The sequence below is a fragment of the Oncorhynchus masou genome, chromosome 29 (genome assembly GCF_036934945.1).
Source record: "Oncorhynchus masou masou isolate Uvic2021 chromosome 29, UVic_Omas_1.1, whole genome shotgun sequence".
Lineage (NCBI taxonomy): Eukaryota > Metazoa > Chordata > Actinopteri > Salmoniformes > Salmonidae > Oncorhynchus > Oncorhynchus masou.
In genome coordinates this window covers 84847026-84860453 of record NC_088240.1, presented here as the reverse complement: position 1 = coordinate 84860453, position 13428 = coordinate 84847026, and the positions used below count along the sequence as shown (strand labels likewise).

Here is a 13428-nt window from a genome sequence, read left to right as displayed (position 1 = left end):
GAGCAGTGCCTAGGCTAGAGATAAGCTGTTTTCAGACATGCAGTAGAACTAAATTCCTCTGAGAACGTTTTCAGTATACCATTGTGAATGTCTCTTTAGTAAATTCAGTTGAAACAATAAGCTGTCCGTTTTAGGATTCCGAACCGAAGTACTGAAATTTTTTGATAATTATGTGCTGTCCATTGAAGATTTTTTTCAGTCCAATCCATAGATGCATTCCTGGTCTTCATCCTAATTTATGGAAAAGGTACACTGCCGGAACTTCATACCATCTGGATTCATACGCCGATTTTATGATCAGGATTTGTTCGTTCCTTTTATGAAATACAATACATTATAGTTGCATGAAGTTATTTTAAGATTGTTTCTAATATACATATATATATAACGGACTTCACTTTGATAATTTGATAAAGACCATGATATGGTATCTATTTTATTCCTACATGCGGAAGGATAGAGTTGCCACATAATTGTAATTCGGTCTATTACAGTGCGACGCCATCTTAAACCCAATGATTCAACAGCAGTAACCAAGTTGTTCCTTGACTGCTGAGGGGCTAGTCGAAGGACTCGCTTGTGATTGTAATTTTAACGTATTTTTTTTTTTTTTTCTCCCCACGAGGCGTTGGTTTTATCCACCTAAACGCAAGGAGACCGATTTGTGGCTTTTGACAAGGGTAGGCATCTTCGTAAATGTTGTATATATATTTTATTTGGATTTGACATCGAATGTATTGCGTTGTATTTGGTTGGTAGCTAGCTAAGTTAGCTAGTTTGTAGGTAAATGTTTCCCGCATTCCAAAGGCGGTGGCAAGCAATCTGAATATCAGCGCGTCGTGATCACGACAACTGGAGTCGTACAGAATTGATTGGAATTCACAAATACAGTTTTATCAGAAACGAATTGAATTCATTTTTAGCCAGCTAGCCATGGTGGTAGCAGGCTGCGCCATGGCCCGGACACTCCCCGCTAGCTAGCGTTTGCTAGCTGCCGTAAACGAGGTGATTTGCTAGCTAGGTCAACATTCCGGCGCTTTGACTCATGTTAGTTGTCGTGAGAAACAACTGTCTAGTTAGCAACTATTGATACAGCTGACTGGAACGTTTTGCCCTGTTACTTTTCAATTGGCTTGAACTGGGAGACTTTTAAGTAACGTTAGCAAGCTAGTTAAGACTAATGATGGAGATCATTTTTCAATCAAGCAGCTAACGTTGGCTGGCTAGCTAGATAATAGTAAGAGGTTCCATTTTTGCTAGTGTCACTAGCTACGTCGAAATGGATTGCAAAAGCGCAAACACTATCCCACGTCCAACAGTAACTTTAAATTCATCGAATTGATTTTATTGTAAATAAAGTAACATCATTTCAATGTAAGATGCCCATTGTAACTAAGTGGATTTGTTAGCTAACATTATCGAAGTCAACTAATTGTTTAATTTCGTCAAACGTGATAGCTGTCAATAAATAAAGTTTTGTTTTAGCAACTGGGTAAAACTGTTTTACTGGACGTCAAGTTAAACAAAGACCGACAAATTCCTTAGCCGTTGTGATTTGAGAGGAAGTTGAGGAGGAGCTTGACTGAAATTTGAGTCGTTGCTCATCGCAAATTCGGGCAGACTGAAGTGGACTTGGTTGTATGTGGGGGTGGGGAGCTAGCTCGCTGGTGGAACATTTTTCTGCTCTTGCCACCAATTTCTAGTGAAACACAGCGGAACTACTCCGGAAATACCCCTTACAGAACCCAACGTTGTTTAATCGGGATCATCTCATCTTGATATTTGGAAGAAACGTGCATAATGTCTTTGCCTTGGACATTGTAACGTATCTTGTTTGTTAGCATACAAAATATTGACGATACAATAACGTTGCCACGGATATTGCCGTGATTCATCTACCCACTAACATTTGCATACTTTCCCGGAGGGTTGGTGGCTTGTATCGAAACTTCGGTCTTGAACAAGGTATGACACATACCTCTGTAAATTCATTGTTTCTGAGAATGAAATTGAGGTTTTAGAATTTGGTGCCGTACTTTTCTTAAACTTTTACATTAGACGGATGCTGTAAAAGTTGCAGAAAGCAAGGGTATGATTCATGATTGGTTTCATGTCTCGCGCTGTTAATAAGAAACCAAGTCAAAGTCAGGGAAACATTTAAATTCGTTGCAAGAGTTCCAGTCTATTTGCTTGGATTTTTACTAAAGTCAATCACGAGTAGTAGCCAAATACAGTGAACAAGACTTGTTTGCTGAGATAATGTTCTTGTTTGACATTGTCATGTATTTTCTTTAAAATCATCTTTATTGATGGGTGGTTAGTTACAATCTTAGCTGCAATTGAATGGCTAAAGGCTCTAAAATAATTTGGCCATGGTAGTATGCACAGTAGGCCAAACTGTGGACCAGGAATTAGTAGTTGTTACTGCTGACCGTGTACATTGCTCTGAGGGGGAGAGATTGTGGTCTCAAATTCAGCTCACAATACAGCGGCTACCAAGCTTTCTCTGGTAGTTTCTCTGACAGCCACGTTCACATGTTGCTACGTTTAACCTCCATTTAACTTGGCGGTTGTCTTTTTTAAACAGACATATGGTTAGGGAACTCAAGATTATACAGCTTGGAAATGTTCATTTGTTTTGCTTATGATCTCCTCTGAATTTCTCAATTGCTTTCCATATGTTTACCATTATGTCGGTAGGCTTGGTTGTATCCTAGATAGTTTGGAACATGGGCAACCTTTGCAAATTCATCAATCGCTCTTCTGGTGCTCTAGGAATCCATGTCCCTTGAAACAGCCTATTAGGTCCCAGTGTCTTTAGCCCAGGGCAATATGATGTTTTCTGTCACTCCCTCCACCACAGATGTCTGCTGTTTTGACTACTAGCCTCTTAGTGCATGCATTGCAAGCAGATGTGCTGAATAATCTCCATAGAAACTGTGAGTGACTAAACATGGGTATGGGGACAAGTATCCCATCATAGCCCTTTAAAGTGCAGCCTCCTAATCTGTGATTCATACTGCTCTTTATAGTTTTAATTGAAGAAATTGCCAGGGATGGTTTTGGATATTGATTGGTTTGCTGCAGTTTATTAAACTTACTCATTGTCTGCTGCTGGGTTCTGATAATGACCCAAATTGGGCAGTGAGCAAAGCTGTTTTCCCATCTGACTCTGTCAGTGTAGCTACTGCTCTGCATGTGGGGTTTAACTTGCCCACCAGAGGGTCTGGTGATACTGGGAGATCCTGTTTTTCTCTGTGTGTGGGGGGGGGGGGGTACTGTAGTAGAAATTACTTACTTGAATGGATTTCATTACCTTCTTGTATACGCTGAAACAGTTGTGATGGTATCTCTGCTAATGCTGCAGCAAGGTGTTTTGTTGGGCTGGGAGGATACCAGTTGTAGCAAAATAAAAATGTTAATTTCAAATAACAAAGCACAAGTTTCAGTCCTTTAAAATAGTATGTAAAATATTGTGTGCTATAGCTTGGAAAATACATTTTGTTTCCAACATTATGGCTGTTTTCCTAAATATTAAATCCGCTTCATATTTAGTTTTCTTGCCACGATACTGGTATCCTCATGGCCCTAGTGTTTTGCATTGGACCTGTCTGCGGGATCATGTTACGTGATGTAACGCGTAACATGTGATGTAAAAACATGTTACGTAGATTTGTTTTTACATCACTGTCACTTGTGAAGCTAAAGGATTTTGATAGCGCCATATTCCCTACAGTGCTTTTTAGTTCAGTTTGTCTTTAAAAATGTGTTTGTAGTAAATATGTCAGCTTTTATTTTGAGTGTCTGAAATGTGGTGTATAAATAAAGCCTGATTTCCTCTTCTAGAGCCCAGAATATAGGGTCTAACAGAACTCTCTTTGGTATTCTTGTTTATTACTCCAAGGAACTGTACTTAACAGATTGGTAGCACATCCTCAAATGAAGACTGTCATTTTTTTGTTGCTGTCTTTGAAGTACCAACCCCCCCCCATTCCCCACTTATTTGGCTTCCATTAGTTTAGCTGCCAAGTTAATGCTTCATACATTTAACCACCAAGTTAGCAGTCCATTTGATGTCTATGTAATGCAGCCCTGATTCTGTTTTTTTCCCTCTGCTGGAATTTAGCTGGTCCAATGAAAAGGTTGCTTTGTGCTATTTGTTTTGGCATGAGCTGAGGTGGAAATGACTATGAATGAACTTTGCTGTTCTGTTACTTTCAGATCTGGAAGCTGTGCAGGCTGTGGGTTTTGAAAGTAACATGGCTTCCCAGTGTAAGTATTCAGCTTTTTAGAATAACTTAAACATTGCTACCACTGATTTTTAATTCAACGGTCTTCCCCTCTGGTTGCCTCCAAGTAACCTAACGCTGGTTGTTTTCTAATGTCTAGCTGATCTGATGGAGCTGGACATGGCCATGGAGCCTGACCGGAAGGCTGCAGTGAGCCACTGGCAGCAGCAGTCGTACCTGGACTCTGGTATCCACTCAGGGGCTACCACCACCGCCCCCTCCCTGAGTGGGAAGGGCAACCCAGAGGAGGAGGATGTGGATAACCAGGTGCTGTACGAATGGGAGCAGGGCTTCTCTCAGTCCTTCACACAAGACCAAGTGTCAGGTAAAAAAACAAAACAAAAAACACTACAATACCATGGGAATGCTTGACTGGGATTTTGAACATGTCACATGGTATGAAGTTAATGGATAGTAGTTAGTACTTTATTTTACTGACAAACCTCAGCTTTGGCTCCGACTCCTCTTTAGAGGAATCTGGCCACCATCTTAGTGGCTCTGACGTAACCTCTCTCTCCAGACATTGACGGGCAGTATGCCATGACCAGAGCCCAGAGGGTGCGTGCGGCTATGTTTCCAGAGACCCTGGACGAGGGCATGCAGCTCCCCTCCACCCAGTTTGATGGGGCCCACCCCACCAACGTGCAGCGGCTGGCTGAGCCCTCTCAGATGCTGAAGCATGCCGTGGTGAACCTCATCAACTATCAGGATGATGCCGAGCTGGCCACGCGTGCCATCCCTGAGCTGACCAAACTACTCAACGACGAGGACCAGGTGCGTACAGTTAACCACAACTGGCCCACTTTGGTCCCCAACCAACTAAGAGATGCACCTGATTTGATGGTGTTAGGTTGTATAGAGTCCTGACTTCTGTCTTCATTCCTCCAGGTGGTGGTGAACAAGGCTGCAGTGATGGTGCACCAGTTGTCCAAGAAGGAGGCTAGCCGCCACGCCATCATGCGCTCCCCCCAGATGGTGTCGGCAATCGTGCGCACCATGCAGAACACCAACGATGTGGAGACAGCCCGCTGCACCGCCGGCACCCTGCACAACTTGTCCCACCACAGAGAGGGTCTGCTGGCCATCTTCAAGTCCGGGGGCATCCCCGCTCTTGTCAAAATGCTTGGGTATGTCAGTCAGCCCCTGGACTGTAACCTGACCGGTCTCTTGAGTTTCTAAGGAAGTTGTTTTAAGATGTAGATCAGTGATTCTGTGCAATTCAAGTCCCCCTGCATCTCACTAACTGTTCATTATGTGGTCAAGATTAGAGGTTGTGTGCAACGTCTTGCTCTAACTCAGTATTCCCCAAACTGACCCCCCCCCCCCCTGTTGCTCTAGCGCTTCACAGCTGAGTCGGATAACCAACTCGTCAAGCTTTGATAATTTTATCAGCTGTCGTGTTAAGGCAAAAACCAAAATGTGCACCCTATTGGGGTCCCCAGGACTGAGTTGGGGGGGAAATGCTGCACTAACTGTTCCCCCCTCAAACAGGGGGTACAGTTAGCTAGTTTCTCTGCCATGTTGTTCAGTTAGCCTTTGGTACCTTCCAACCTAAAACTGTCTCCTCAGGTCCCCAGTGGACTCAGTGCTGTTCTACGCCATCACCACCCTACACAACCTGCTGCTCCACCAGGAGGGTGCCAAGATGGCTGTGCGTCTGGCCGGGGGCTTGCAGAAAATGGTGGCCTTGCTCAACAAGACAAATGTCAAATTCCTCGCCATCACAACAGATTGCCTTCAGATTCTTGCCTACGGCAACCAAGAAAGCAAGGTAAGGAAAATCAGTTTCATTTACTGATCTCTTGGTTTTAGACATCTTTGATGCTTCGCTCTGTCCCTTAATTCGGGCATTAATTGTGATCCATCTTGGTGTATTTTAAACGTCTTTGATGCTACCCATTCCCAGCTTATCATCCTGGCCAGCGGTGGGCCCCAGGCCCTGGTCAACATCATGAGGACATACACATATGAAAAGCTGTTGTGGACTACCAGTAGAGTTCTCAAAGTGCTCTCTGTCTGCTCCAGCAACAAGCCTGCAATCGTAGAGGCTGGTACGTACTACCTTTTATTGATGGACCTTATTGATAAATAAAAATGCATATTGCAAAGTGTGTTCTTGCTCACTTTAGTTCAGTTGGCTCTCCACTGATACTCACAGTGAGCTGGGCTAAAGGCTGTGTGTTTCTCCAGGTGGTATGCAGGCTCTTGGGCTTCACCTCACAGACCCCAGTCAGAGACTAGTCCAGAACTGCCTGTGGACCCTCAGGAACCTGTCAGACGCTGCCACCAAACAGGTGAGGAGCCGTCCCCCACTAGCACACCTCTGTTCCTCTTTCCTACACCTTTCCTTCCTGAATTCTTCCTACATAAGAGCTCTCTTTCTGTCTCCCTGCCTTTTTCCATGGAGAAGACGACCTTAGCTGAAGTAGATGTGATGCAGGTAAAAGTAGTCCTTCCTGCCTTTCTGTGTTGGAGCTGTGGCTAGTCAGAGCCCACTTCATCTACAGCCCAGCTCATCGTACCCTTACAGTTCAGCTGACTTACTAAAGGCTCATTAGAGTAAAGCGTTAAACCCACGTGAAGAAGAGGAATTAGTGTAAGCATCTCTCTGAGGAGAAGCGATCAGTGTAAGGCTGTCTGGTGGTTAGCTGTGTTGGTCTGGATGAGACATGCCGGTGTATTCCTTTCCTCTAACAGGAGGGTATGGAAGGTCTGCTGGGGACCCTGGTCCAGCTCCTGGGCTCTGATGACATCAACGTGGTGACTTGTGCTGCCGGCATACTGTCCAACCTCACCTGCAACAACTACAAGAACAAGATGATGGTGTGTCAGGTTGGGGGGATTGAGGCGCTGGTCCGTACCGTGCTGCGTGCCGGAGACCGCGAGGACATCACTGAGCCGGCCATCTGCGCCCTGCGCCACCTCACCAGCCGCCACCAGGATGCTGAGATGGCCCAGAATGCTGTGCGGCTTCACTACGGCCTGCCTGTGGTGGTCAAGCTGCTGCATCCCCCCTCCCACTGGCCCCTCATCAAGGTAATGTTTGTATGAAAATGGGATGTGGCCAATCAACATTTGTTTCCACATTGGTGTAAGTTAGTAGCAGAACCTTCATTTGTAGACTGAGTTCTCTGACTTGGAAATGAGTACTTGTTTATTTAAATGAAATGGTTTAAGTGTGATCTCTTCCTTCCAGGCCACTGTGGGCCTAATCCGTAACCTGGCTCTGTGCCCAGCCAACCATGCCCCTCTGCGTGAGCAGGGGGCCATCCCCAGACTGGTGCAGCTGCTGGTCAGAGCCCACCAGGACACCCAGAGACGCACCTCCATGGGAGGCACCCAGCAGCAGTTTGTGGTAAGACACACAAGCGTAACATACACCTCCACACAGTGCATCTGTCTCCCAATAAGCACAGTTTCCTCAATGCTCTCTGTAGTCTCTGAACTAACGGTTGTCCTGCACCACAGGAGGGAGTTCGTATGGAGGAGATCGTGGAGGGCTGTACTGGAGCTCTGCACATCCTGGCTAGAGACGTCCACAACAGAATAGTCATCAGAGGACTCAACACCATTCCACTCTTTGTCCAGGTAAGACCTCTAAGAAACTTAAATTTACTGCTCCTCACAACTACAGAATTTGGATCTTTCTCTTTCCAATTTGAACTACACAACTTAATTTTCTTTGTTATATAACTAATCTGATCTTTGCAACTCCTGCACCTTCCTCCTCTCTTGTTGCTGCAGCTGTTGTATTCTCCAATTGAGAACATTCAGCGTGTGGCTGCAGGAGTTCTGTGTGAGTTGGCCCAGGACAAGGAGGCAGCTGAGGCCATCGAGGCTGAGGGCGCCACCGCCCCCCTCACAGAGCTACTTCACTCCAGAAACGAGGGCGTGGGTGAGTTAACAGGCCTTGGTCCACAACCATCTCTGTTGGCGCCTCAGAACTCTTATGATTGTTAAGCCCACAACTAAATGCAAATGGCTGCCATTCTAGAGCGATGCAGGTCTGTCAATCATGGGAATTCTAGAATATCTATGGTTTAGGCCTCTGTCCGGAAGGATCTGTCTAGCTAGCCGTTGGTGCATTACTTTCTATAGATGGTTAAGTGAGACGACTCAACCCTGTTTGTTCTCTCCTCAGCCACCTATGCTGCTGCTGTTCTGTTCCGTATGTCTGAAGACAAGCCCCAGGACTATAAGAAGCGTCTGTCTGTGGAGCTCACCAGCTCCCTGTTCAGGACGGAGCCTATGACCTGGAACGAGGTGCGCTGCTGTTCAGTCACTTCTGTCTGCTGCGTCTCAAATGGCACGCGGCTTATGGGCCCTGGTCAAAAGTCGTGCACTATAAAGGGAATAGGGTGCCAATTGGGAAGCAGCCTGGGAGACATGCCAAATTACGTGAAGTGTCATACTTTAAAAGAACTTTAAAGTATTAGATGTGCTTGGATCTGGAGCCAGGATTCTGTATTTACTAAGGAAGTGTCTTGTGTTCATGGCCTGTGACACAACTTCTGGGCAGAACACCTCAGGGCTGTTAGTGATTACTGTCTGACGTGACCCTCGTTTCTGATGTTGTGTTCTCTGGTCCTTCTCTCTCTAGACAGGAGATCTGGGCCTGGACATCGGCGCTCAGGGAGATGCCCTGGGCTACCGTCAGGAAGGTAAGCACTGTCTCATGGTGCCTTGTCCTGGTGTGCAGCTCTCAAACTGCTGTTCACATAACAGCCCAGCTCTCAGCTAGCACCTGGGCTCCTCCAGCAGCAACCCCCTGACACTAACTCCCCGGCCCCACTGTGCTAGCTAGCTAAAGCTTGCAACTGGTCAGCAGCACAGCTGTCCACTTTAGCTTGGAGACCAAGTAGTTTGGATTTGTAGTGGCTTGGTACTGTGATTGGCTGAGAATTATGATTGGTTGTTTTGATCCTACTACTGTGTGGTGCTTGTGTTAATAAGCTCTAACAAGTGTGTGTGTGTGTGTGCTCCCTCCCTCCATCACTTCCATTGGCAGACCCTAGCTATCGCTCCTTCCACTCTGGGGGATATGGGCAGGACTCCATGGGTATGGACTCCATGATGGACCATGACATGGGTGCCCACCACCCCGGCCCTGAATACCCAGTCGACGGGCTGCCCGACCTGGGCCACGCCCAAGACCTGATCGATGGGCTTCCCCCAGGCGACAGCAATCAGTTGGCTTGGTTTGATACTGACCTGTAAATAGACTACTTTTTAGGTAAGGAGCTGTGTTAAGACCAGGCACCACGGCTGTGTATGCGGTGACAGGCTGGTGCATGCTTGGACTTCTACTACTGTGGCTGAAGTTTCTAACTCTGCTCTTCTAGCTTCTCTTCATGCTCTGTGGTCCCATAGTAATGCCGGTGCCTCTCCTCTCCGCTTCTCCAGGTGTATCGTCTGATCTGAATGAACCTGCATTGTGATTTGGCTGGAGAAGTTGCTGGGAGGTTTTTGAAAGTGGGCTAGTATCTCAGAAAGTGCCTGACACACTACTGAAAGCTGAGTTTCCTATGGGAACACGTGGAGTGGAAGTAAAACTTTGTTCTGGTCTTTTGTGGGAGTTAAAACTGCGTTAAAGGAATTCCTGGAGTGGGTTACTCAAAGAAAATGACGCTGAAGAGTGGATCTAAAGATGGAATTTAAAACCCTGGTCTGTATTTTTTTACATTTTATTTTGTATGATTCTTCAGTCTGTAATGGTACTGATATAGCTTGTTATTATACTCGCCTGTCTTTTCTGCACTCATTTGTATCCATTTTAAGTCTCTCGTAGTGTTAAGTTATAGTGGTAATGCTCCAATTAAAATGATATGGTGTAGAACACTAATAATCAGTTGAATTGTATTCTGATCAAGTGTAACATTGTGTAGCTTTTGTATAAAACCAAGAATTGGAAATGGTCCAAATATTTTCTTGCTTTAAGTGTGCACTGTTTGTAGTGTCACAACTGTTCCAAAGGGTCTGTGGGGAGGGCAGCAGTTTCTTTTTTAAATGTCTTTTAGTTGATAGCTGTTCAAGGAGGTGAAAAGAATCCCTAATTATTGTAGCCTGCTGTGCTTATTGGAGACATGGTCATGACATGGCTAAACAATAAAAATGGACTTCAATTTCATCTCTGTCTTGGTGGTTTATGGAACTGACTAGTTCAGGTCGTGAGGCTACATGGGGCAAATGTGTCCTTTGTTTGTACTCTAAACTTGCACATCCTTTAAAAAAATCTAAAGTATTGTAAAGTGGTATTAGAATGGAACGCAAAACCACAATGGATGCCAGTTTTATTATAAAGCTAGGCACCATAATGGAGACACGGTTTATGTTGCTGATCACTGAATTATGGTCCTTCTCGAAGCCAATCACTTGTTGCTGATGAATCAACATTCTAGAATCCAATCCCTGTCAGGATCTCCGCTGCCAGTGAAACCACAGCAACATCAGCATGGGACCTGGGAAGAGACAATGGACAGATGTGATTAAGATCTCTTCTCCCCAAGCTGTTGTCCCTCAGTTTTCCTCCCTAAACCATTACATGGAGCCAGTTAAACTCATTCCTGTTAATTCCATCAGCAGAGCACTATTTATCAAAGCCTGGTTCAATGGACATACTACTTGTAGCCTGAATTCAATTTCAAACACTGCTCTCATTTCTCCCATCTTCAAAAGGCCACATTTTTAATTGGCTTCTTGTAGTAGTTGACTGACTTGCCCAATAATCCACTGGATGTCAGAAGGTGAATTCACCAATTTGTAAGTCGCTCTGGATAAGAGCGTCTGCTAAATGACTTAAATGTAATAATGTAGAGTCCTGTATGTCAACTTTCAAGAGTTGGACAAACTATGCACCTCCAGTCCTCTCCTGATTGTCACACTGTGGCAATCAGCAGTAGAAATGAAGGCCCCCCCCCCCCCGGTTCAGTAAAAAGCTGACTGAAGAGGCAGGATAAATGTAATCGCTCAAATTCAGTGCTATTGCTGCAGGAATTGACATCAAAATGAACAATGAGGCTAGTGTTTTTACAGTAAAATGTTTATTTTGGGCTCTGATGGGCTAGGACAGAACAAAGCTCATGAGGAATATTCAACTGTTGATTGCCCCTTTTTAAGAATCAAAAGAAAATTCCCCTTGGTTGCCATGGTGAGTGAGGTGGTGACGTAGTCCAGCAGTCACACATGGAGAGAAGTTTGGAATTTCACAGCCACTTTGCCCCAAACCCCAATATTGTCCAAAGCTCTGCTTCATAAGCCTGGCTTGGCAACTTCAAAGGGATTGTTTTTCCATTTCAGGAAGGGAGAGGGAGGCCTCTAGCAGCCCAACAATGGGCCACTATCCCCAGTTCGAGAAGCAACGGGCTCAAGGAATCTTTCATCGCACAACCCTGCCTTGGCCTCCCACATGAATGGATCAAAGCAGAGCCCTGAGGACAAAGCTGGAGTTCTAGAGAGAGATCAGAGTGGAGAGTCTGAATACACACCTGGCAGAATGACTCAGTCTCTGAAGAACATGGACCAGCTCTTGACCCTCAGCCGAGCTGTACCACAAACTTTCTGTAGTAGCTGGGATCTGGGAAAAAACAAAGACAATGACCAAGTACACACTACAAAAACAATGGATCAGGTTTCACAACTCATATAGCCTTGGGGTGATATTTCTATAGGATGTAGCCAGGCATAGTTACTACTGAACGAACAGACAATAACACTCACTGGAGCTTTAAAAGCTAGCCTACATTGGAGCACACACAAAATGGAGGCAGATAGGAGTCTGTGCTAATGGAAAACAGGTGTTGTGTGTTCCCTCCCCTGCCTACTGTTACATTAGAGGCTCCAGCCTTCCGCTCACTGCTCCACAAGAATTTAAAGGCCTCCTACACCGCAGGACCGCAGCAAACCTGCTTTCAAATACATTTTTTCCCCAAAAATATGTTTGAGCATGCCTGGAGAGCCAGATGGGCAGGGTTCTGAACTTTTGGGACTATTCTATTGGCTCCCATTGTACCAGGCAAACTCAATCAAGCTCAGCTAAAGTATTTGAACTAGAGTAAACATCTGACGTCACGTTGGAAAATGAACAGCAGCAGGGAGACAAAGTGCTGCCCCTATACTGACATCTGGAGCAGGTGCTTTATTACATCTCCTTCGTCCAGCTCAGAAACAGGAAGAGGTGGGGAGACAAGGCAGCCAAGGACTGGTTCCCACTTGACAGGAAGGAAAGGAGTGGCTCTGCCTGTGATCTCCAGCTTAGTGTATAGAGCCTGAGCCCAGGCATGCATGCAGAACAAAGGGGCTGACTGAGGAGAGGGGGCAAAACCCAGGGGTTATGGAGCCAGGGCCAGGGGGGATCTCAGTATCATCTCTCTGACAATGGAGCCTGGAGCTACGGAGCTTCTCCAACCAAGGCAGCCAGGGTCTCTAGTCTCTCCTGTCAACCTGAACTGGGCCACCAGATGAGGTGAGTGATGCAGTCTGGGACTCAAGGCTCCATGCTTCACAGCTTCAAACACAGCATGGTCAAAGAGGGAAGGTAGGTTTGGGATTAAGGCAGAGCACAAATTAGAATCTGACTTAAACTTTGCTTGAGGGCGGTCTTAGCTGCAATAGACACAACCCGCCAGCAACCTGACCCCCAAGCCGGCTTCTCGCTTTCCAATCCTCTGGGTGAGAAAAGTTCTGTATCAACGCTACTTCAGTTCAAGGCAATGCTCTGGTCCTTCTTGATAATACTCTCTCTCTCAGACCATCTCAACCCAGAGAGGTGCTGCCTAGAAGGCGAGTCATTGAGTTGTCAGCGGTCTTTGTGGCCTTGTATGTGAGCTACTCTTTTAGTGGGATGGAAAGGTGATGACAAGGCGTCCGTGTTTAATGGATCTGGACGACTAAACCAACTAGCGGGGGTAATTACTCCGCTGGGTTTATGAAGCTGCAAATACATTTTCATTGTAATCTCTTGTGACATCGCCGGCTCCTTCCACTCTGCCAGCAAAGTACCGCCCGTTGCCAGGCAACAGGGTTATGTACCTCGGAGGAGAGACTCCCTAATTCTCTGAGCTCCTCTCTTGTCCTATAATTCTATCCGCTGTAATATTGCTTAATACCCCAGCTGTCTACAACCCCATGCTATTCTCCACAA

The 13428-nt window shown here is 45.7% G+C and overlaps 1 protein-coding gene and 1 long non-coding RNA gene across 4 annotated transcripts; one reads left to right on the top strand and one right to left on the bottom strand.

The window, feature by feature from the left end:
- The first annotated feature begins 506 nt into the window (after positions 1–506).
- Positions 507–10416, top strand: ctnnb1 (catenin (cadherin-associated protein), beta 1). 3 transcript variants are annotated; one of them, XM_064946662.1, is made up of 17 exons: positions 507–680; positions 4222–4272; positions 4390–4614; positions 4810–5063; positions 5178–5416; positions 5859–6060; positions 6196–6340; positions 6480–6583; positions 6700–6729; positions 6987–7325; positions 7486–7644; positions 7758–7877; positions 8034–8184; positions 8431–8552; positions 8890–8950; positions 9298–9522; positions 9693–10416. In XM_064946662.1, exons 2-16 carry the CDS (start codon positions 4260–4262, stop codon positions 9504–9506), a joined length of 2373 nt encoding a protein of 790 aa, XP_064802734.1. In that variant the 5' UTR covers positions 507–680; positions 4222–4259; the 3' UTR covers positions 9507–9522; positions 9693–10416. The 3 variants fall into 3 exon arrangements, with proteins under 3 accessions (XP_064802734.1, XP_064802736.1, XP_064802735.1); XM_064946663.1 differs by lacking the exon at positions 507–680 and adding an exon at positions 1624–1965; XM_064946664.1 differs by lacking the exon at positions 6700–6729 and having other exon boundaries at positions 508–680.
- On the bottom strand, positions 9691–12143 carry LOC135520851 (uncharacterized). The gene is made up of 2 exons (XR_010452450.1): positions 11774–12143; positions 9691–10747 (listed from the first exon to the last, which is right to left on the bottom strand). It is a non-coding gene; the product is annotated as an uncharacterized LOC135520851 (long non-coding RNA).
- Positions 12144–13428: the final 1285 nt, after the last annotated feature.